The sequence below is a fragment of the Sinocyclocheilus rhinocerous genome, unplaced genomic scaffold, assembly GCF_001515625.1.
Source record: "Sinocyclocheilus rhinocerous isolate Xijiao unplaced genomic scaffold, SAMN03320098_v1.1 scaffold677, whole genome shotgun sequence".
Taxonomy (NCBI): domain Eukaryota; kingdom Metazoa; phylum Chordata; class Actinopteri; order Cypriniformes; family Cyprinidae; genus Sinocyclocheilus; species Sinocyclocheilus rhinocerous.
In genome coordinates this window covers 528,494-553,926 of record NW_015633185.1, presented here as the reverse complement: position 1 = coordinate 553,926, position 25,433 = coordinate 528,494, and the positions used below count along the sequence as shown (strand labels likewise).

The 25,433-nt window shown below is 36.5% G+C and overlaps 1 protein-coding gene across 1 annotated transcript in view; it reads right to left on the bottom strand.

Annotated features, from left to right (window-relative positions):
- The window catches only part of LOC107743588 (vinculin-like), a 44,285-nt gene that overhangs the window by 1,556 nt on the left and 17,296 nt on the right, over positions 1-25,433 (bottom strand). Inside the window, exons 3-19 of the mRNA XM_016556919.1 lie at positions 23,974-24,124; positions 21,352-21,460; positions 19,764-19,886; positions 19,214-19,374; positions 10,923-11,013; positions 9,424-9,571; positions 8,760-8,913; positions 7,494-7,669; positions 6,638-6,828; positions 4,614-4,813; positions 3,724-3,852; positions 2,567-2,716; positions 1,840-1,948; positions 1,281-1,583; positions 1,153-1,194; positions 965-1,071; positions 554-871 (exon numbers count right to left, since the gene is read on the bottom strand). Coding sequence (XP_016412405.1) covers positions 554-871; positions 965-1,071; positions 1,153-1,194; positions 1,281-1,583; positions 1,840-1,948; positions 2,567-2,716; positions 3,724-3,852; positions 4,614-4,813; positions 6,638-6,828; positions 7,494-7,669; positions 8,760-8,913; positions 9,424-9,571; positions 10,923-11,013; positions 19,214-19,374; positions 19,764-19,886; positions 21,352-21,460; positions 23,974-24,124 — 2,662 coding nt within the window. The remainder of the gene's footprint in view (positions 1-553; positions 872-964; positions 1,072-1,152; positions 1,195-1,280; positions 1,584-1,839; positions 1,949-2,566; positions 2,717-3,723; positions 3,853-4,613; positions 4,814-6,637; positions 6,829-7,493; positions 7,670-8,759; positions 8,914-9,423; positions 9,572-10,922; positions 11,014-19,213; positions 19,375-19,763; positions 19,887-21,351; positions 21,461-23,973; positions 24,125-25,433) is intronic.

Below are 25,433 nucleotides of genomic sequence, written 5' to 3'. Positions count from 1 at the left end.
CTTGTCAACAATATGGTGTACATTTAACGGATAAATCATAATTATTAAAAAATAAACAAATCAAAAATCTGAATATACATTTGATCGGCAAAGTTTCAGTGTGTTAAAATGTAACATCTTACAATGGCTTTGACATGGTTCATTTAAATGGTTAGAAAAAGTGCGCAACAAACAAACAGGCATGTGACATGACTTCTACACGTGTAATTCCGAAGTCATTGGGAAACTGTCATCCATGGCTTCACAGGATGGCAAAAGCAGAGTGTTTGGCAGCAGCGGTTGAGTGAATGGCTCCTCGTTCACACCGAGGTGTGACACTATCAGAAATGAGCAGGGAAGTGACTCGTGAAGCCAGTATCAGTTTGTCCAAGAAATGCACAACAAACTTGCCATTCCAGTCGCGGTCATTGGCAACCCCCAGCAGCAAAAAAACACACCGGACCCAAGTGTGAAGCAACAGCAGCAGCAGCAGCTATCTGGTTTCAGCATTCCCACAGTAATATCTGGATGCAGAAGGGATGCTCCGGCCCACCGGGGCCAGAAAGCAGACTACCTTACTGGACCACTTGCGAGCCTCCTGGTGCAAAGACTGCGCAGCGGCCAGAATGGGCTGGTTAACTGGCTGACTGGAAGACATTAAGAGCAGCTCTGGCTCAAAATCATCCTCGTTGTCTGTGAATTCCTCCTCATCGTCTATATCTACTTCTGCCTCAGCGGCCTCAAAACCCTCGTCTGTCACTTCAGGCTGGGGAGGCTGGGAAGGAGGAGGAGATGGAGGGGGGGGAAGGAAGGATCCAGCACGGAGAAAGAAGGACAGAGTTAGTACGAGAGGCACTGCATGGAGATTCCCAGGACATGATTGTGGGAACAGCTGGGTTTAGGATGACTGGGAGAGGCAGCATTCTGGGTCCTGCTGGGTAACGTCTGCCACAGGGTTTATAATGTCAACTGAAAATCATGTAACTGATCTATTCTCGCATAAAGTTGAGGATAGAAACTGGGAGGTTAATTTTGGACAGAGAGCAAACAAGCAAAGCCCCCAACAAGATAAGATGAAATTCATGATGGGTTCTCCAAAAAAAAGCAGCTTTGACAGATTTGTTACAATGAGTTGAATGATACTTAAACCTAAAAATACTCCTCATAAATTACTGCATATCCTGTAGCCAGAGTCCAGGAAGCTCTTTTGAGAACCTGATCATTAGGAGAAAAAGATTTCTGTCAGTAACAGGAAGAAATAGTTTTCTATAAATGTATCCAGAAAAAAAAAAAAAAAAGACCTGGATCCTGGATGTTTCCTGCCACGGCTTTAGCAGCCATAACCATGGGTGAGATTGTTCTACCAAGTTCATCTGTAGCAGCTTTGACCAGTTCTCTGAATTTAGGGTCCTCTGAGTTCTCCACTTCCCGTTTGGCCACCAGAAGGACCCTGTTAGCCCGCCGGGCAATGCTGGTGGCCCCTGCAACCAACATCTGGGGCTGAACGTTAGCCATTGCCACCCGGCATTTATCAATGTCTTTCTTAATGGCATCCTCTGAAGCATCCAAGAGGGATTTAGTGTCAATGGCTTCATCCACAAGACCTGGAATAAAGATTTTGAATATTTCAATGATTTTCAAAAGATTTCATGTGGTATTTCATATGATACAACCCTCTACATTGCGAGTAAATCACTCGCATATGCGACTAAATCTTCACTCTGGGCGACTAAATTATGTCTAATATTAGCCAATTGCTAATAAATTTCATTCTGGCGAGTAAACAAAAAAATTTACTAGCCAATGGCGATTCAATTGCCAAGGTGTCCGTAGAGGGCTGTGATATGAGCTTTTGCTTACTGGTCATTTTTTCAATGTTGTCAATCCATTGGTTCTTCATGGTCTCAAAGTGCTCGTATGCAGCCTGGTTGCCAGGGTTCTTCAGCAAAATGCGTACAGCAGAAGTGACCTGCTCATGAGAACAACAAAAGACAGATACACACGTCAAACAAACACATTCGTTCACAACCAGCTTAATAGTACTCATTCTGAAAGCCTTTATTGGTAGAATTATTAATAAACAGCAAAAATGCTGTGCACGGATATATCTTTGATATTGGAAAAATGTTGATTTTTTTTTTTTTACAAAGGCTGTCAAACTTACAGTAATGTGAAAAGTCCCACTTTTTAACAAAGAAAACAGTTTTGTATGTTTTAAATTACAATAATAGTGAGTGGTGAAAAAAATACTGACTTTATTGTATTGTGACAATACAAAAGCTAGTTATTTTAGAAACCCTCATAATTTAACACTCAATACTTTTCTCACACAGTCTTATTTTTAAGAATGAGGTCTCACTCAAGATCATCATCATATTTGGTATTATCTGGCATCAAAAAGCTTGAATGCCCCTGGAGACTTTGCTAATGTCCATACTGTGGCTAATGTTCAACTATCAGGTCAAGCATGCCATTATGTGCTCTTAAAGTAGCTCTGGCATAAGCACAGAGTTGGGCGTCCACACACACACACACACACACACATATACGTAACGTATGTATATACATACATATATGAGCTGCATACCTGAGGTGTTAGATCTCTGGATGATTTCACAGCCGCCTGGATGCCCTCAACTGTGCTCTTATTGGCTGTTCCCACAGCAGCAGCCTTCTCCGCTGTAGCACCCAGTCTACTGGCATGATTCTCAAAGTTAGACGCCCTTTCTTCAAAGACCTAGAGGGGAAAAAATATAAAAACTCAATTTTATAATTCATGTTATTAATTATAATGATTTTTTAAAATAATTAATCATTTAGTTTTATTTATATACTATTATCGTTTTTGGCCCCACTTTATATTAAGTGGCCTTAACGATGTGCTTTCATTTAAATTAATCATTTGGTACAATGCACTTATTTTGTACATGTTTTTACATTGTTCTTTTAAAAATACATGCAATTGGATCTATAATTACACTGTTGACCCATCCCTTACACCTTAACCCACCCTTAAACCTACCCATACCAACAAACCTGTCCCTAACCTTACCCGTATCCCACCTTAATAGCAGCAAAAGTGTTTTGCAATACAATATGAACACAATAAGTACACTGTACATAATTTTTTGATGTAAGTACATAGTAGTTAAGGCCACTTAATATAAAGTGGGTCCATAGTTTTTGTTAATATTTTGAATCAAACTTTCATTTTTATATTTAGTTTTCACTTTAATTTTAAAGTTTTAGTAATTTTGTTGTATTTTTGTTATTTGAATAAGTTTTTATATGTCTGTGTAGTTTTTATAAATGATTATTGTTAGTTTATTTAGTTTTAGTTATTTTAGCACTTCAAGTTAAACTAACCAAAAATGAGAAATGTTGCCTTGGCAACTAAATTTTATTATATTATATTTTATTTTAGTTAACGCAAATTTTTCTTTAAGTAATAATTTTTTTACGGTTTTAGTTTTAGGTAACTATAATAACTGTACAGTAACTATAATAATTAGAATAAATAATGACTGAGTATGTTTGAATGCATTTTAGACCTAGTTATAAAATAATGATTTTGTGAATTCCTTCTAAATAAAAAATAACCCTAAGAATAAAAGTTTTTATTCGCTTCTAAAAATGGCGAAAGTCTTTTTACAATTAGGTTTAGGGCTTGGAATGCTTTGTGTGAATTAGCATATTTGATATGTCACTGAAAAGCATGCTGCGCGCTCTGTATATTCAGCTGACCTCCTCTCTGTTGGGGGCCTCAAGAGGCGCAGTTGCTGCCACAGCCAGGAGTTTAATTGGTGTGGTTGTATCACTGAAAACATCAGACACCTCCTGGGTCATTGCTTCCTGCATTTTTGCCTTGAGATCCTTAAAGGGAAAATATGATATGATGAGGTCATTTAAATTTACAGTCAAAAACAAAAAAACAAAATTTTTGATGAAAACAGAATAAGAAAAAAATATTGTGTAATGCAAATATTTTCCAGCAGAGGGTGGCATTTGCTTATATGTGACCCTGGACCACAAAACCAGTCTTAAATTGCTTGGGTATATTTTTAGCAATAGCCAAAAAAACATTGTATGGGTCAAAATTATCGATTTTTCTTTTATGCCAAAAATCATTAGGATATTACGTAAAGATCATGTTCCATGAAGATATTTTGTAAATGTTCTACCGTAAATATATCAAAACGTAATTTTTGATTAGTAATATGCATTGCTAAGAACTTAATTTGGACAACTTTAAAGGCGATTTTCTCAGTATTTAGATTTTTTGGCACCCTCAGATTCCAGATTTTCAAATAGTTGTATCTCGGCCAAATATTGTCCTATCCTAACAAACCATACATCAACGGAAAGCTTATTTATGCAGATGATGCTATATGATGTATAAATCTCAATTTAAAAAAATTGACCCTTATGACTGGTTTTGTGGTCCAGGGTCATATATATTACATTAAGCTAAAAGCCCTGGTGCTTTGTGTACAGCACTACTCTAAAGCTAGCAGATATGACCTCTGCACTTCCTATTTGAGAAAATCTAAGCATCTGATTATGCTTCACCCATACCTGCTGTGTGAGAAAGATACTGGTATCTTTTAATAGAAAAGGGGGACACGATGCCTTACTTTAATTGCATCCAGAAGATGAGCAGCCACAGTGCGCGCCTGAGGACTCTCTCCCTCTCCCCGTGCCGCAAGATCTGCCAACTGCATCATCAGCTGCTCCACTCGCTCACACTTTGCTAGCAGTTCCTGTCTGTACGGCCCTGGTAGAGAGTTTGCCAGCCGACGGCCTTCTGCTATCAGCCCCCGTATGGCAGCCTGGCCTATAGACAGAGACATGACAGGCTCCCATTGAAATGTGTCATTTCTCCTGAAACAAACAGGTTTCCCAACACTCCTGACTATATTATACTAGTGTTTGGAAAAAACAGACAGTCTCTTCAGGGAAATTAACCAACAAATTGCTTAAAGCTGATAAACATTACACATTTTATCTTTAAGCCACAATCATAATCTAAACATTTTATATCTCTGACAAACAAAAGATTGGTAGTCATTCATTCATAGTCCATATGTGACCACCCAACCAGATTCCCTTGTGTTTATGCCATGTGCATTTGTTTTCAATTGTGCTTCATTCTCATTGGATCATTGGTTTCATTATGGTCAGGTGTTTTTTGGTCAGGTGCACATCAAGTTAAGTTATGTTTATTTTAAAGTGATTGTTTTGTTTGTACACTTTTTGAATCATGAAATAAACTGCATTTGGGCTCAGAAAATCGACTTAGCTTCAGTGGCAAAAGCTGCTTTATGACCAATTTGAAATTTCTTATGCGACTGCCATTAGGGTGCAAAATGCGACAATCATACACAATTTTTCACTGACTGGCTAATAATTCAGCAAACTATTTACTTCACTTGAAAGTACTAACATCCCACTTAAATAGTATGCAATATTAGAATCCATGTCATTATTAGATGAAGAATGCAGGCGTGGGGCGTAGCGTAAGCTCTGAGAAGTGACGAACGCAGAAGTGCAGAGAAGAGAGCAAAACAAAACACCGGTCATGAATTACAAAGTACAAGTACAAAAAGAGGATTTGTAAAGAAAAATACCGGAGGATTTCAATATAACCCAAGAGGAGACTGGTTTTCCTTTGCTGTAAACAAAACTTGGTTCTCGCGAGACTAGCATATTCTCATATGCTACACTACGCCTACGTGATCCGCTGGAACGCCTCTCTCCCGTGACCGTGTGTACGACAGTTAGCGGAAGCTAGAGATTACAGTTTATAAAGTTTTAAATATGCATATTTTTCTTACACAAACACATCGATTCACTTCAGAAGGAAGTGTGGAGTACTTTTTATGATGGATGGATGCACTTTATTTTGCTTCAAAATCTCAACCACCATTCACTGCCATTATAAAGCTTGGAAGAGCCTGGACATTTTTTAATATAACTCCAATTGTATTCGTCTGAAAGAAGGATGTCATATACACCTAGGATTGCTTGAAGGTAAGTAAATCATGGGGTGATTTTCATTTTTGGGTGAATTATCCCTTTAAAGTTAATTAACAATGAATGGTAATTAAGTTAGCAAGATGACAAGGTCTGTGGTATCAAGATGCAATTTTATGATGTGATAGTATGTCCCAATACTGGTCTTGCCATACACTCGAAATTGTGGATTTTCCCCAAACTTTTAGTGCATAGTGTAAGCACGTGAACTGGGACAAGCCCCGGTACTAAACTGTGCAGCTCTGGTCTAGAGTTACTCCAAGACTAAGTTAACCTGAATGTAACATGACCTGCTGTGAATAGGACACGAAGCAGCTATTTATGGTTTGAAATATTTTAAGTATGAACATAAATACAACAGGGACAGAGGAAATAGCCATCTGTCACATCATATAAAGGTCCAAAGTCAAGTGGGCAGTTCCATTCGAATGAATAAGTCATTCAATATGCCAGTGTTATCCTTTGGGGGAAAAGTAATAGCCTCAGATGACCAGATGAGTATTTTACTACACTAATAACAGACACAGATATAATAACAGTTATTGATTCAATTCTAAATGTAAATGTTTTGCCAAGCTGCTTTTTTTGTTTAAGGGGTAATGTTTTACCTCATTTTGCCACCCACCTACTCCATGATCGTCCACTCCAGGGTTGTTGATCCAGTGCAAGGCCTGCTCCATTTTGCCCTCTAGTGTAACAGCAGTCTTGGCAGGTCTCATGTTGGCCACAGCACGGTTAGTTTTTGCCTGTAAGTTCTGCAAAGCTGTGCCAATCTGTTTGGCCAACGCTCTAGCCTCAGGAGTATCTCCTTTACCCCTGTGGCACAAAAAAGGGGCAGAACATGAGATTTAACACAAAAAAATAAACACATTTATAACAAAATTACCATGAGGATAAGACAAGAAATAAATAAAAGAATCATTGAGACATTTCTGTGATGGCAAATCTACATTTCTTATTAAAACAAATATATATATTTTTTTTTTAATGTTGCAAACATGTTGTTTAATATTTTTGTAAAAACGGTGATACATTTTTTTAAGATTATTTGACGAATAGAAAGTTCTAAGAACAGCATTTATTTGAAACAGAAATCTTATAATAACATTATAATTGTCTTTCCTGTCACTTTCGATTGATTTTAATACATTCTTTCTAAAAAAAAAAAACATTTAAGATAATATTGTAATTATAATAAAAAATATTCTTATAATTTCATAATATTATGAAAGCTCTAAGAGTCACATCAGGCACATTATCCTGGTTACATAATCTGTCCTAACCATGAACATGATGCTGGTTTGTAAAGTTCATATTTTTCCTCATGTGCTGATCAAAGACACAACATTATCTAAACATGACAGACTGGCATGACTGATATCAAGCTTCAAACCATCTGTCCTTTAAAAGTGGAAAGAACACTTTGAATCTTCCTGTTAATTAAAGGACTCTAACCATATGTACTGTAGGTCTATAATTACATTTTACGAAGTTCAACCAGTCTCGCAGTGAGTCCTGCGACCTCACTGATGGAGCGCAGAATGTCGTCTCTCTCTTTAGGGTCTTCACACAGGTCAGCGATGCGCTTGGCCTCCGCCAGAAGATCATGGATGTTCTCTTCCCCCTCCGGACCACCGTTAGGATCAGCCAGCCAGCTCTGTACAGAAACAACCATTCACACAACAAGTTCCGTTACAAATGATATTACTGTCACAATCCTTTCATACTTAAATGTGAATATTAATGTGTTCATTTATTTAATATTTTATTTGCCATTTTAAAAGTAAAATAGTGTTTTTTTTATTTTATTTTATCAGTAAATAGTGTGTTTTTAATTTATTTTGCATCGCTAGAACTATGCTTACTAGTTAGTTAGCAGTATCTTCAAAAGTAAGCTCTTCTGTTCCCTTATTATCAGAACAAACATACTAGACTGACACTTGTCAACATTTCCTGTTTTGAATTTGAAGGGATATTTATAGTCATATTGTCATTCAGCATAAGGTTATATAATGTTATATAATCATATAGTTTGCTGTCATCTGAACTCATCGGTGGTTTTCTGTCACAGCACCGACAGCACAAAGTACAAGGATTCTTTCTGTTTTTCTATTATACACCCTTTAAATACTTATGAGTCACAGCACATCTCCACTAAATAACATCAGACCAGACAGATTTATGTAACATCTCTTTAAATGAGGACATGTCTGTAATTAAGAGGAACCATTTTAAGTACCCACACGTCCTCTGGGATGCAAATACAATCTCTTCAAAGCTGTAAATATAGTAAAATGAACAATATTATAAAATCTTAACAATAGACTGAAATAAAAATAGAACTTTTAGGGAAAACGCTTCACATATCTTTTGTTGTTGACATCAATGGCCATTCATTGACTCAAACCTCAGATTTTGGTGGAAATTCATCTGTGACTTGATTGAAACTATCCAAGCTGCAAATTTTCCAATTCAGCTTATGTAATTTTGAATAATTTTGAATATTTTGGGTCCTGTACCTGTATTAATTATAACAAACATAATATCAATAATAATGATATTACTTATATATTAATAATAATACATTCCATTGTTGTTAAAGAGACAGTCGTTTATATTGGTATGATTGGGTATAACTTTGGTACTTTGTTGCCTTGTCAACTGAGTCTCCAAGCAAAACCAACTGAGCACCACTCAAGAAAGACTGAACACACCAATCCACTAAGGAAACATGCTTCAAGACTGACCTGGGCCGTGTCGATCCTCTTGGCGATGGCTTGTTTGGCATTGGTCAGGGCTTCCAGCTTTCGAGCAGCATTCTCCACTTTCCCCACCAGAATATCCAAACCCTGGCCCACCTGCTGAGCTTTCTGCATACCCATAGGGGTGGCACCCTGACCTCTGAAGAAACAGTATAATATAATATAATATCTCTATCTAATAGTCTCTCCAATGAAGTCAGAGCCCAGCATCTGATCTTTCACTTTCACTCCAGCTTTCAACATCCCTGACACATGGACCCAAACTGTACCAGACCATTCCTTCCTTCTCCTGTACTCAGCAGTCAGGGATAAACAATCCCCGGAGAATTAGACCACTAACAAACAACGTCTAAACTGTGTTTATTGAAAAACCTGACACACTTTCTCGTGTTGTAAATTAGAAGCAGTTACAGCCCCTGAGAAACATCACACGGGGGTAATGCATTATATAAATGGTGATGAATATCATTATGAACGGCACACAGCTGCATTAATGCATAATTCAGCTCACGCGAGCGCCACAGGAACATGTGGTGGCATTTGGCTCTCAGTGTGAAGTGCTGAACTGAGGAATCTCGTAGTCGGTTGAATCAGCAGTATAATGGGCTTTGATTATAATTTTCTCCGGGTGCACCTGAAGGGGGCGTACCTGGCGCGCACATCTGACACCTGATCCGTCATCTGGCCCAAGGTCTTGGCTGTTCCCAGGATCTCTCGTCTTTCTTTCCCCGCACAAAGCTCACCCACTTTTCCTGCTTCATCCAGTATCTGATGCAGCGCATGCTCTCCCGGATCTCCTGTACAAGAACGTCCATACCAGGTGTCACAGACATAGTGCTAGGCCACTACACACATACTTTTAATCCATTTCAAATTATGCACATTACACAAATATTATGTACATAAAAATGATACAAATTACATATTAGTACTTAAAGTGTACATATTAGTACCTTTTGAAAGGGTACCACCGCAGTGACAGCTTTTGTACCTTTGTAAGTTTGGAGTCTATAAGTTTATTTTCTTAATAAGAAATTAATACTTTTATTCAGTAAGAATGCATTAAATTGTACACTGAATTGTAAAAATAATAGTCAAGATATTTATAATGTTCCAAAAGATTTACATTTCAAATAAATGCTGGTCTTTTAACTTTCTATTCATCAAAGAATCCTGATTTTAAAAAATCCAACAAAACATTAAGCAGCACAACTGTTTTCAACATTGATACTAAAAAGATTTGTATTTTTTTTTTTTTGGTTTGTTTTCTGATTTTTGTTTTTTGAGCACCAAATGAGCATAAAAGAATGATTTCTGAAGGATCATGTGAGAGTGAAGACTGGAGTAATGACTGCTAAAAATTCAACTTTGACATCACAGGAATCATCAAAAAACATTTTAAAATCATACTGACCCCAAACTTTTGATCAGTAGTGTATTCCATACAGGACTAGTTACAGGGATCATATTATTGTTCCCCAAAAATTAGGGAATTTTGCAGTTTATGTGCTCATATGAAGGAGTAGATGCTGAAGGGAGGGTCTCTGCACCTCTTTCCCTCTGACGGGCAGGAGGAGCCTCTGCCTCTCTCAATCACACACACAAAGTGCGAGAGCGGCCCATATAATCACCACTTCACACTCCATTGCACCACGCACACATTTGAAGAAGAACCCGTCTGGTTCACAGGACTAGTTACAGGGATCATATTATTGTTCCCCAAAAATTAGGGAATTATTTTAATTATTAATAATTGAATGATTATTTTTTTAAAAATTCTTATTAAATTATTTTTATTTTTTCCCTAAGAATATTGTAATCTCAAAAACATGCATAATTCGTTTTTTTATTACCCCTTTTTTACCACTGTATAATCAATCTCTCTGAACTGTATAATCAAATGACTCCATTGTACATGCTCCCTTAGCATGTGAAATGAGATACAGGTCCAAATAGACGTCATTAATGCATACATTTTAGCGATCGTGTGCATGTGCTCAAATCTGAAAGTTGCAGAACAATTTGTAATTTCCACAGCATAGTTTCAATAAATGGTCTTATTTTACTTTAGAAGTTTTGACTGAAAGTCACAGTGTTTCTAGCACAAAAAGCTGAAAAATCACAGTGTGCTAATGGATGTTATGTTACCTGGTAGACCGCTAGGGTCCCTCAGCCAGCCTTTAGCCTGACCCATCTTTGACTCGATCAATGCTAGCGCTCTCCTCATGGCCTCTGTGTCCTTCAGAGAGAAAGAGTGTGTTAGTCAGTAATGTCTGTCATATTGGCCCACAGGGCAGGATGTCATAGCATGGAACTGAGTGGTTACAGCTTTTTGTTGCAGTTGCAGTTTATGTGCTCATATGAAGGAGTAGATGCTGAAGGGAGGGGGCTCTGACGGGCAAGAGGAGCCTCTGCCTCTCTCAATCACACACACAAAGTGCGAGAGCGGCCCATATAATCACCACTTCACACTCCATTGCACCACGCACACATTTGAAGAAGAACCCGTCTGGTTCAGTAACTCAGCCGTGCGTATGGCGCTCCTCTCTACTGCAGTCTAAAGCAATAGTCATCTGCACAGGCAATGCATTCATATCAAGAACACAACACTGAAAGACAAATGAAGGGCATGGGTGTGAAATTAGGTTCAGGACAAGTATCAAGGTCATGCCTTCAATATTGATGCCTCAAAATATTAAGGGTTATTGAGGAGATGCGTGCTATAAATTTTCTAAGCAATCAGACTTATAACTTTTGCTAGGTGGCAATTATTAAAGGGGTCATATGATGCTATTTTAAAGATCATTATTTTGTGTATTTGGTGTAACAGAATATGTTGACATGCTTTAATGTTCAAAAAACACATTATTTTTCAAATACTGTACATTATTGTAGGTCCTCTATCACACACACACACACACACGACGCGTTACTCTGCGCTGCGCAAAACTCCGCATTTAAAAAAGTCAATAGCAAATACTTGAACTAATAACAAAACATAATTTAGTCTTTGCAACTTTACAGATCTTCTTTATGCACCAAGAGCTTGTAACACTCCAAAGAGAAAGGAAAACTTGAAATCGCATCACATGACCCCTTTAATACCCTAACAACACCTGAGCATCCATTCATAACACCTTAGCAATTGAAAACATGCATAATGCATTATTTTACAAAGTTTTAAATAAAACAAAGATTACTGGAGTAGGTTAAAAAACTTTTACTTCTTGAATTTTAATTTAATGTGTTACTTGCAAAGTTATTATAGTTAACTAAAACTAAAACCATAACCATTACGTTATGAACTAAAAAAATAAAAATAAAAATAAAAAATAAAACCATAACCCTAATGTTATTTGAAATAAAACGTAAAAAGAAAAAAAGAAAAACGTAATTTTGGCTAGTTGCCAAGGTAACATTTCTCATTTTTTAAATTTCACATTAACTTGATGTACTAAAATAACAACAACAAAAAACTAAAAGAAAAAATTAATAGAAACTATACAGACATATAAACTACTAAAAATGACAAAAACACACAGCAAAGTTACTAAAACTTTAAAATAAAAATGAAAAATATAAAAATTAAAATGATTCAAAATATTAATAAATATTAATAAAACTAAAGGTGTTTTCAGTGTACTTCCGCCATATTTGCATCTTTATATCTTTTGACATGTGGTGGTGTTTTGAGGCCCCACGTGGGGCCCCGCTGGCCCCTGAGGGTCTCAGTCTTACTACTAATATATCATTAAGACATTCTTTTGACTTGGTGCAGCACACATCCTGGCCACAAGTTTTGTGGCAAGCACCACTCAAGATACTGATCTGAAAATCTACAGATCTAGTTTTGCTTTGCTGTCTTTAATTCAGCAAGACAAGACAATAATGGACCTTTAAAAAGACTTAGAATTGTGCTTGTGGCCTTTCCAGCAGGAGACACTCTGGCAGCTGAAGCAGCAGTTTCTGGCAGGAAATTAACCCCTCACACCTGCGCATGCTGTCTATTACACTCCATCTCACCGGTAAAATACTGTATGTTAACATTTCTCTAAAATATGCAGCTAGATTCATCTCAGCCAGCTTTTATAAATCCATATCAAAAAGCCTAAATATAGTTTGTGGTTATCCTGAAGCAGAATTGAAGCACAAGTATAATCGATGAGTCTTCTCTCAGCTAAAACGAATTATGCACCCAATCCATTTCCTCTGCCTGCTTTGCCTGCCTGCTATCCAGTAACTGTTACTTTCAAGCCAACCGTTCAGCATCTAGCAAGACAGATCACATTATTTCTAAGTTGATGAGTCATTTCCTATTTGTGTGCATTATTGGATAGATTCAGCTCAGGGTTGGGTTTCATTCGGGTTTTTATAGTTCTTTTTGCTTCAGATATTATTGCAGAAAAAAACATTCAATGTAGTAAATGCATTTGCATTTATATACACTTCAAATGTTTAGGGTCAGTCAGAAAAATTTTTTTTTTTTACTTTTTTACTTTTAACTTTTACTTAGGAAGGATCCAAAAGTGACTGTAAAGACTTTTACAATTTTACAGACGATTTATATTTCAAATAAATGCTGCTGAACTTTCTATTCATAAAAGAATCCTGAAAAATGTTTCTCAGTTTCCTCACAAACATTAAGCAAGCACAACAGTTTTCAACACTGATAATGATAAGAAATGTTTCTTGAGCACCAAATCAGCATATTAGAATGATATCTGAAGGATCATGTGACACTGAAGACTGGATTAATGGCTGCTGAAAATTCAGCTTTGCCATCACAGAAATGCATTACAATTTATGCTGTATTTTTAAATAAAAATTCACAATATTACTGTACAATATTTACTGTATTTTTGATAAAATAAATGTAGCCTTCATTAACAGAGACTACTTATAAAAACAAAAAAACAACCCCAAACTGACCGTTAGTGTATAGAACAAATTAACATTATATGTGACCCTGGACCACAAAACCAGTCATAAGGGTCAATTTCTCGAAATTGAGATTTATGCATCATCTAAAAGCTGAATAAATAAGCTTTGCATTGGTGTTTGGTTCGTTACGATCGGACCCTAAGACCCTTTGCAACAACACTTGAAATTTAGCTCAAGGGGGTCTGAATACTTTATGAATGCACTATATATATACAATGATTATCTAATCACTTATTTAATTGTTTATTAATAACAACACTTAATATTTCCCATATGTGACCCTGGACCACAAAACCTTAAGTGAAAAGTCTTAAGTGTCAATTTTTCGAAATTGAGATTTATACATCATCTGAAAGCTGAATAAATAAGCTTTCCATTGATGTATGGTTTGTTAGGACAATATTTGACCGAGATACAGCTAGTTGAAAAGCTGGAATCTGAGGGTGCAAAAAAAACATTTATTGAGAAAATCGCCTTTAAAGTTCTTAGCAATGCATATTACTAATCAAAAAGTACGTTTTAATATATTTACAGTAGGAAAATTACAAAATATCTTAATGGAACATGATCTTTACTTAATATCCTAATGATTTTTGGCATAAAAGAAAAATCAATAATTTTGACATGTACAGTGTATTTTTGGCTATTGCTACAAATATACCCCAGCAACTTAAGACTGGTTTTGTGGTCCAGGGTCACATATATTTACATGTAAAATGTATAAAAATGAACCTAATTCTTGCTTTAGAATTTGATGTTGCATTAGTATTTCACATGCTGTGGTATTACAAGCAAAGAGTTCAGAAATAGGCCAGGACGTCTAAACCTGATCAATATTTCATGATGGAGTCAGACGGCCTGTTTGAACAATCTCTGCTTGAATATGCATTCTGCTTATGTGCTTGATCTCATGACGGATATCTCAAGCTGTGGAGAATTACAATATGGAAGTAGACTGTTGCTGAGTTACAATGATGAACTTACTCTTCAAGAATAAGACACTGGAAAGCTGAAACATTATTAAGCTGGCTGACAACATCTGTCTCCCTTTAACTAACAGAGTAAATAATGTCAAGAAAGAATTGGGCCAACTGTACTAAGGTTATTGGCTGACAAAAGCTTCGAAATTGTTATATAGAGAATTTCAAATAAATGCAAAAGTTTATATTACTGAATTAGGAAAGAAGTGAAAGTAATTTTCTGATTACAGTTTTGAGTGAAACAATAAATGAATCTATGCATTGGCTTTTTCTTCCATAATTCATTTCCCGCAAATGGACTTTGTGCTGTGTGTATGAGGGAGCTGAAGAGCAATAACTACGTCAATCCATCTTTCATGTTGTCAGTCATAAGGCACAAGGGAGCCCAGAGTCAGAATTGAGTTTTAATTCAATTTTGCCTTAAGACAAATGCAAGTGGGTCTAATGCTAAATGTATGCTACATTCAAAAGATTGAAAATGTACTGCGTCAGAATGATTAGTAGATTAGCTAACCATTTATCACCAAATGCTCTCTGTATATCTGATATGTATTTTCTTACAAAGGAAATTTAGGCTCAAGCAAAATCAAAGTTTTGATATGCTATACTCCTAAAAAACAGATTAACTCTTAGTACAAGCAAATTAGTACATTTAAAATGTACATTATTTCTTTTCAGGGAGAATGAACAAAAATATTGATTATTCTTCTTGCACTCAGAGGCGTATAAAAAAAATTTGGTCCATTAAAATCCATTTTTGGTCCATAAAAATGGGCCGTTGTCTGATGAAGAGCCACATGGCTTGAAACATAACTTTTTGTGAGAACTTGCTATAAATATTTTTTCTACTTTTGGAGCTATGCTGTGCCAACTTGTTTTCTTCCTAGTTTGTTATTTTTTGTAATTGAGCACCCACACTGCGCAGTGCCTTTGCCTGCTAGATGTGCATACTTTTTTGTTACATTTTTGGTTACCATTAAAATCCTCTCAAAAATGTTACTTTAACATGAAAATCACATTCCTCCAACTAGCAATAGCCAGTGCCTCGTGACTAAACTAGGGCTGCTCTATTATGGCAAAAATCATAATGACGATTATTTTGGTCAATATTGTAATCATGATTATTTAACACGATTATGAGTGGGCCACATGACCAAAATTTTATATGAGTGATTTATTTAAAGATAGCGATATATATCAAATATATATTTTCTGTAAATAAGGTTGCTATGACATGTATTTACATAATCGTTGGAGGCCGAAATCGAAATCAAAACTGTATTTCAATTAATTGCACAGCTCAAGAATAAACCACTTGTAATTGCTAAACTAAAAGGTCAAATATAGGCTATTGGCTATTTTAATAAAAAGAGGTCCAATATATCCCACTGTAATTTCCTATTTTAACAGGAAATACGTAAACACGAAAGCAAACTGCAATCGTCAAGCCACTTCATTGGGTCTTTAAAAGTGGGAATAGCTGTGTATCAGGAGACATTGAGCACTCATAAATTCATGTTAATCAGGTTAACGGAATGTGTACAGATGTTAGTGATTAACTGTGAGACGGAGTGTCTAAATGAGGGATGAAGTGAGACTGAAGTAAATATGGACATGGAGGGTGAGTGATGGCGCAGTGTCATTCTACGACACATCTGAAAACAACCCCTCTAATTGCTATTTATTGTTTTGTTTTGGTCCTGGGTTTCTGCTGTATACAGGGATACAGCATATAAAAATGGCAAGCCAGGCTGAGAAAAAAAAGGCTTCTATCAAACATCATGCGGGAAAAAACAAGAATGAATATACTAACACACACATACTGTTAGCAACACAATGATCTGGCATGCAGTTTGTCGCATTACAGAGCAGGAGAGAGGAGAGCTTACCTTCTATAGGAAAGGAAAAAATGGAAGAACACAGAAAAGAAAGAGCAAAAAGAAAGAGGCATTTTTACAGAGTTATACCAGGGCAAACAGAAAAACAGAGGTGACAGCAAAGTAAATGAAAGCTTAGGAAACTGATTTTCAGAGTAGAGTGATTTCTTATGGAAATATTTAATATGCATGCTCAGCAAGCAGGGTGTCATCAGTCAGCGAGGGATCAAATGATTCAGTAGGCTTCATGAAATATTGAAACGCAGATCATTAATCTTACTGTTAAACACTGATGCCATGTGTACAGTATATGGTGATATTTTTCCACCTATGCTGGTTATCAGGCCTGTGTTTTTATGTCATATAGTCAGTGAATTCTGAGCCTGACTGTGAACAGTGTTGGGAAATGGAACAGATTATTACATTAGCAGGAAGGGAATGTCACATTCATTCAGGGAGAAAAACAAAGATACACCAAGGGGTCTCAATAGAGCGCAGCAGTGACTGCCCACTTTTGAAGCGGCCATGTATTATTTCTGTCAATTTTTTATATGCATATAAAAACGATGCATTAAGAGCCTGGAGGCGAAAACTTTTTGATTTTTGATTTGAAGATCAGGGTAAATTTATTAAACGTATTTTGTCTTCGGGGAAACATGTAAGTATCTTCTGTAGCTTCTGAAGGGCAGTACTAAATGAAAAAAAAAATTATATTTAGGTAAAATAAGGAAAATGTACACATCTTCATTCAATTCAAAAGTTTACACCCCAGGCTCTTAATGCATCGTTTTTCCTTCTGGAGCATAGAGTAGATGGCTGGGATAATTGATAAGAAAGATAAACTGAATCAAGACCACACATGAACAGTCAAGGGACAATGCCATAAACTAGCTTGCAAACAAGCCAAAAAACTAAAACAAAAAAGCCCAGGCAGTCTGTGGCTAAGCAATAACCCCCCATTAGAATGAATCACGCGAGTAAGCAATGAAAGTGCACATGAATGACTGAGCATCAGAGCATTGGATCAGAGGTGTCATAACACAGTGAGTCATCAGCACGAATGTGACTGAACATGCAGAATCACAACACGATCCGTTATGACATGGTGGTACATGTCCAGATGAGGACAATCGAAGATTTGCTAGAAAGAGGGCAAAATCTGACAGGGCAGACGTACAGTCTTTAGCTGCATTATCAGATATTTCATGCCTCAACAGCTTGCTTTTTGGATTTGCATTCCTCTTGAAATATATCTTTAATGAACAAGTTTTTCTTCTGGGGCCAGTGAACTGTTTGACCTTCTGTAATAGTTGCGTATGAGTCCATCAGTTGTCCTCAGTGTGAAAAGATGGATCTCAAAATCATACAGTCATTGTTGGAAAGGGTGCAAATATGCAAAATATGCTGGAAACCAAAGAATTTGTGGGACCTGATGGATTTTTCTGAAGAACAGTGGGCAGTTTAACTGTTCAGGACAAACAAGGGACTCGTGAACAACTATCACAAAACAAAACGAAAAACAGCTGTGGGTCATCCAGATAACAACACAGTATTAGGAATCAAGCGTATATGTAAACTTTTTAACGGGGTCATTTTTATAAATTCAACTATTATTTTCTCTTCTAGACTATTTGTAAACGTATTTTATGTGAAATATTTATTTTATTTATTTATTTATTTATTACAGGGACAATGCATATTAATAAACATTTCTGTTAATATGCCAGAATTAGCCAGAAGGCTATTTTTCACCTGCAGTCCCTAGACAGATGGTAATAGTCACCCTAAAAGAGAGTAAAATTACATATTAACATAACAATAAAACAATTACAATACATTTAGTAAAAAGTACTATTAAGCTATGATGTACAATAGAAACGCAACAGACCAACAATCAGACAACCATCAGACAAATGCATGAACACATACACACACACAAAGCAAAAAAACCAACACGGGGCAGCGAGAGCAGATATATATATATATATATATATATATATATACACACACAAATAGTTTGCCACTAGGGAGACTGACTCTGCTACATCATTTGCAATGCTTTCGAAGTAGGTGATCAACGCTGAGATATTTTGCCACCATTACTATTTCCACAATATCCAGTAGCCCCTCACTGCAGAACACAAGATCCAGGGGGCGTGGTTGGATCCACATCTAGGGGGTGGAGATTGGTAGGTTTAGGGGTGGAGATGGGTAGGTTTAGGTGTATGTAAGGTGGGAGGAGTTGGATCTGAATCCAATCACGCCCCCTGGATCTTGTGTTCTGCAGTAAGGACCATCTCACAATATCAGTGACTTTACAGATTTTCTTTTGTTTTTTTGTTTTTTTATTAAAATGTAAAAATCACACCGGAAGATTGACACATTATCCCTAAAAGTTAATTTCTCTATGGACGAAATGTATGAGATTTTGACTTCTCTCCACCACTGCCACTGTCACGTCTTTTGTAAACACAGTACAATAACAGTAATTGTTCAACATTATTTATTTGTAACTTGCCCAGGGACTGCAGGACATTAGTTGTCTAACCCAGGGAAGCCAACATAGCTTAGTGTAACTGTTTAAGGTGGGGTTTTAGAAAGGAGTCTATGTATGTATGTATGTACATAATAAAGCTCATACTTTGTTGGCCCAGGCATCCTCGTCCCATGAAGTGAGTTGCAGCACTCTGATTATCTCGTTGATCTCAGCGCTCATCTTCTCAAACGTGTAGTTTCTGTTCTTCAAGGCCTCCTCCACACCATGACTCTTGGTGCACTTGGTTGTCACAAAGATTTTAATGGCTTATGGGTATCAAAAAACAATTTTGTTAGTCCTCCCTTTCATGGGCTATCTAAAACCGTTGTACAGATAAAGATGAGAGTGTGGTTTATATCTGATGTGTCCAAAAATCAAGCAACTAATTATAACCATATGAGTAGACAAATTTGCAAACATCGACATTAAAAGCCTTTCTGCGTGTGCAGATGAGCTGCCATCAACCTGGCTATTTATTGCTGAGCCAACAGCAGAAAGCCAACTGGATGAAGGAAAAAATCTATCCCTCCCCGCAAGACGGTTAAATGGCTCCAATTATCAGTGTTGCCATATCAACGAGCTGGCACACAAAGACCACACACGGCACGCACACACACACACACACACACACACACAGCAGTTCGCTGTCTCTCACCTGATATAAGCACAGGCAGCAGTTCCTTCACTGTGTTCATGGAGGTTACCAGCATCACACGGTGCTCCTGGTGTGTCAGCTCCTGTTGCCTCTCGTCAATCATCTTTGCCATTTTTGTCATGCCTAACAAATTCATACATCAATACAGTGATGATGTAGAGGTCAAAAATAGATGTTCATTTTGTGATTTGCCAAAGATTACATTTAACAGTGTAATTATATTAGATTTTTAAAGATTAACTTTAAGTGAGCATGATGACAACAAGGGTAATCTATGTAAAAATAAGCATGAACAATTAAACATCCAAGTCGATACATGTATATCCGGTATCAAAATCTAAAAATATACAGTGTTCAAATGTTTGGGGTCAGTAAGATTTTTAAATGTCTTTGAAAAACGTCTCTTATGCTCACTTAGGCTGCATTTATTTGATTAAAAAAACACAATCATATTGTGAAATATTATTACAACTTAAAATAACTGTTTTACATTTTATTATATTTTAAAATGTAATTCATTCCTGTGATGGCAAAGCTGAATTTTCAGCAGCCATTTCTTATTATTATCATCAATCAGTGTTGAAGACAGTTGTGCTGCTGATAGGATTAGTTCACTCCAGAATTTAAATTTCTTGATAATTTACTCACTCCCATATCATCCAATATGTTTGTCTTTCTTTCTTCACTCCAAAAGAAATTAAGGTTTTTGAGGAAAACATTCCAGGATTTTTCTCCATATAGTGGACTTCAATGGGGATCAACGGGCTGAAGGTCCAAATTGCAGTTTTAATGCAGCTTCAAAGGGCTCCACACGATCCCAGCCGAGGAATAAGGGTCTTATCCAGCGAAACGATCAGTCATTTTTCAACGTGATTACGTAATGCGTGAAGTCGTAGACGCGCATCACAGAGCTATAGTGTAAGATGAGCATTTGTGCTTAAAAAGTATATAAATTTTTTTTTTTTAGAAAATGACAGATCGTTTCACTGGATAAGACCCTTATTCCTCGGCTGGGATCGTGTGGAGCCCTTTGAAGCTGCATTGAAACTGCAATTTGGACCTTCAGCCCGCTGATCCCCATTGAAGTCCAGTATATGGAGAAAAATCCTGGAATGTTTTCCTCCAAATCCTTAATTTCTTTTTGACTGAAGAAAGAAAGACAAACATTTTGGATGAAATATGGGTGAGTAAATTATCAGGAAATTTTAATTTAAGTGAGGAAAATAGCCTGATCAAGGCTACTAGCAACTGAAAATGCCTCACTTAAATAGAAATTCTTCCTTCAAAAACAACATACCACCTAATAAAAACAGTTGAAGAGGAGATATATAACAAATAAACAGTTTTTCATGGTCATACCATCATTCAAAGAGAGTAATCTTTAAAAAAACAAAAAAAGTAACAAAAGCATCTGAAAATAATAATTCAACCATAATAACAACGGATTCCATTCATGCAAAAAGTCTCTGCCAACTGTCCACTTGCATGAGCCAGATGTCAACAGTGTCAACTTTAAATTCAAATCAGAAAGAAATGAAACCTCTTCAAAAGGAAGTAACAGAGAAATAAAAACATTTATCAAATGTACCTGGTCCGAGGTTTTTAGTATAAGTGATCAAGTCCTCCATGGTTTCCACAACCTCTGCAACGGTCAGGTACTCCAGGATGCCTTTACACACCCGGATAATTTTACGCACCTTAAAAAGACACAAAAATATGAATTTTATCAGTATTTCCAGGGAATGAAACCTTTACATTGCTAGTGCCATGCTCTACCATTTGGGCTACAGGGATCCCAGTGGACTAATGTTTTATTCTGCAGGTCTCTGCCACAAACAGACAGACCCTCAAGATATAGTACCATAACATCATGCTTACTCAGTGCCCTGTGAACAACACAGCTCCGTGAGAAAGATGATAGCAGCACTATTAAAGGGGTCATATGATGCGATTTCATATAAGTCATTATAATCCGTAATTATGTCCCCACTGGATGCAACAAATACCTCGTTTATGATGGGTTTTATTGGTTTTGTCTCATAGTGCCGGGACATGGCATCACAGTATGGTAGCACACCTTGCTTTTCAGACCGATGAGCTTTGTAAAATCGACGCATTTCAGAAAGGCGGGGCATAAAGGAGAAACAATAATGTACAGTATGTGGAAAATAATGTGTTTTTTGAACCTTAAACCACATAAACATTTCATTACACCAAATACACAAAATAATGTTCTTTTTAGCAACGTCATATGACCCCTTTAATAGAGCTCGGAGTTAGCATTCAGCACAAACCGATTATCTAATATCTTGCCGGTAGATGAACATACACACCACACAATCTGTGCTCTCTTGGAAATTTTTCTTTTTATTATACATGATAGAATAGGGTTTTTTATTATTATTGCATAATAGTATAGCAGTCATTGGCACTAAATCTGCATATGTTCTCACTCGTTAAAAGGAGCATTTTTGGTTTTTAATACATATTTTACAAGCCCATTTACACTGTGTTGCTGGGTTCATATCTGGTCTTGTGATGAGAAATCTTGTGACCCGCAGAAGCAGAAACTTCAAAAGTAACTCCCGCTAATAGAAGACACACTGTGTGCAAGGTGGCTCACTCAGATCATGTGCTCACAGAATATGTGGAGCACGGCACATTAAAACCACAAGTTACAATGCATGATAAGGCACCATGTGTTTAATATCGTTAGGCCAGAAGAAAAGCTTTTTTTGTAAAGATCCAAAGAATTCAAAGAAACTGATTATTATTCAGCAGAAAGACAGAAATATTTTACAAATCCAATTTGTTTTATTAAATTTCAGACTATATGAGTATTTTACACAGGATCTTTCAAGTGTCTAATGAGGTTCAAAAAGAAAGCCCACATGCAATATTCACATCCAACTGTCAAATAATCAACAGTACATAAATCACTCTTCACAAGGAAATTGCTTGGTTAAGGTAACAATCTTGCTTTCAGTCAAAACCCTCTTTCAAAATTTAATATGACATTTCCCAGAGAAGAAGGTGTGATATCTAATATCATCAATGTACACTAAAAAAAAATGTTAGGTTTGTCAGTTTCACAAAGCAGGGCTTTGGAGGAGAATATATTGTGTCACTGTCGACTGCCAGTTTCACATTAAAAGCAAAGTATCTGAAAAATTGCCAAATTTGAAATAAAAAAAGATTACTGTGCACTTTACAATCACACATTGCCATCCAAACAGCACTAAATTTTAAAGTGAATATAAAAATGCCATGAAATGGTCGAGAGTAAAAAGAGGAATACCAAAGACTAATATTTAAAACACTTCACTTTTAATATTTATTTAAAACATTATGTCTTTCTATCACTGTGATCTATTTGTTCACAAAGCCAAGAACATAATATGTTTTATTGTATGATTCCGAGTTTAATGTCAGTAAATGACTTCTGCAGGTGTACAATACTATTCAAAGGTTTGGGGACAGTATGTTTTTTCAAAGAAATCCCTTATGCTCAACAAGGCTGCATTTATTTGATCAAAAATACAGTAAAAATAGTCAGTTTGTGAAATATTTTTACAATTTAAAATAACTGTTTTCTATTTTAATAAAATAATTTTTTCTGCAATGCAAAGCTGAATTTTCAGCAGCCATTACTTCAATTTTCAGTGTCACATGACTCTTCAGGCATCATTCTAATATGCTGATTTGCTGCTCAATAAACATTTTTTTATTATTATTAATGTTGAAAACAGTTGTGGTGATTAATATTTTGGATGAGACCATAATACATTTTTTCGTGATTCTTAGATGAATAGAAACAATGGAATAGCTTTTATTTGAAACAGCAATCTTTTGTAACATATACATTTAAATATCTTTACTGTCACTTTTGGCCAATTCAGTGCATCCTCGCTGAATACTGAGTTTCTTTTGAATGTGTATTAGGCATAGGCTACACTGTGAGTGACATGAACAAAACAAATCATTAATCTCAATTATTTTTATTAAAACATTAATCATCATCCTTGACTAGGGTTGCAAAAAGGTGGAACATTTCCAGTAAATTTCGGAAATATTCCAAAAATTTTGGAAACTTTCCAGGATTTTTTTTGGAATATTCCAGGGATTTTTGGAAAGTTTCAGGAAATTTTCCACCCCTTTGCAACCCTATCCTTGACTTCATCATCAAGATAACCCCCATTCCCATTCATACCTCTGCCTCATCAAAGGTCAGAAGCAGGTCGGAAGTGCCTGACAAGATGCCCCGCGAGCCATCGATGAGGTAATCACGGGCCGGGACAGAGTAGGGGTCTGTCCTCAGCATATGAGCTGCTTCCACCAGCTTTGCACAGGCATTCTCCACCCTGAGAAACAAACAAGAAAAAAACATCATGACTGAGTAACTACTTAGCCTTTTATACTAGCTTCAAAAAAATAAAATATGAATATCCTAGTATATACATATATTAGATATATATATAGATATAGATAAGTCATACTGTATGAATCTATACAAATCTGCGATGGCTTGCACTATTAAAAATGCACAATACTAAATAAATGCAATATTCAGTGCAAAAAGAAAAACTATGCATTTGACTCAAATAGGAGATGACATTGCAATTAAATCAATGGCCCACTAAATCACAAATCAAGATTATTTAAACACTCAATTCCCAGAAATGAGAGCAGTAAATAACTCCAAAGATTTCCAGCAAGCAGTGTAAAATCTTCTCTCAGACTGGATAACACCATATTAATAGAAATTAAAGCATGTCCCAGTCACCCCACGGCCCATGGGGAGAGCGGGATGATGACATGTTCCGGGGGAGACCTCTCTTAGAGACCCAGACTTACGCAGGCACCTCCCTGTATGAGGCACTACCCGGGTGTCAGTGCTTACAACACAGCCTGTATATAGAGAGGTTCACATTTCCTGTCACCAACCACATGTGTGCTGATTGATGAGCCCTGTGCCAGCTTGTGTTTATGGTGCCAAATGTGTCAGCTAAGACTTTTGCTGTCTTTAACTGAGCCCATCTGCCCAGCCAGGCCATTTAAAATAGAACACACAAAATAATGTTCTTTTTAGCAACATCATATGACCCCTTTAATACAGATACACACATTTTATCATCCACCAAGCATGATCAAGTCTAATCACTTTGAAAGGTAACAGCACACCTCTCCTTGATATGCAGCACAATTTGAGTTATCATTCATGCCTGTAGGACAAATTATGCAAATGCAAGCTAAAACCTTATTATAATTAACTATGAGCAATAAAAATAGTGAATCTTGTCTTAGCATACACTATTAATAACTGTAAACATTTCTTCTAAATTTAACCTCCATCTGTTTCTCCAACTAAATTTGGACTTGCTTAGTATGAATGACCATATCACAGTTTGTTATTCCGGTTTGTCATTTATTTCGCATTTGTACAATCTTCTGAAAAATTATTCCCCTCTGGAGCCTGATTAGTGAGCCAGGAGAAGCCGTGCAGGGTCCATATGGACCTGTCAACTCCACTGCTGCTCTGAGGATGCTTCATAAGCCACTACATGTGCATGAGGTCTTACAAATCTATATCCTCCTGAGACCCAGCTATGGAGTTTTTGTCTCTGTAGTGGACATTATATTTTAGTGAATTTCTCTGAGACCTCACATGTC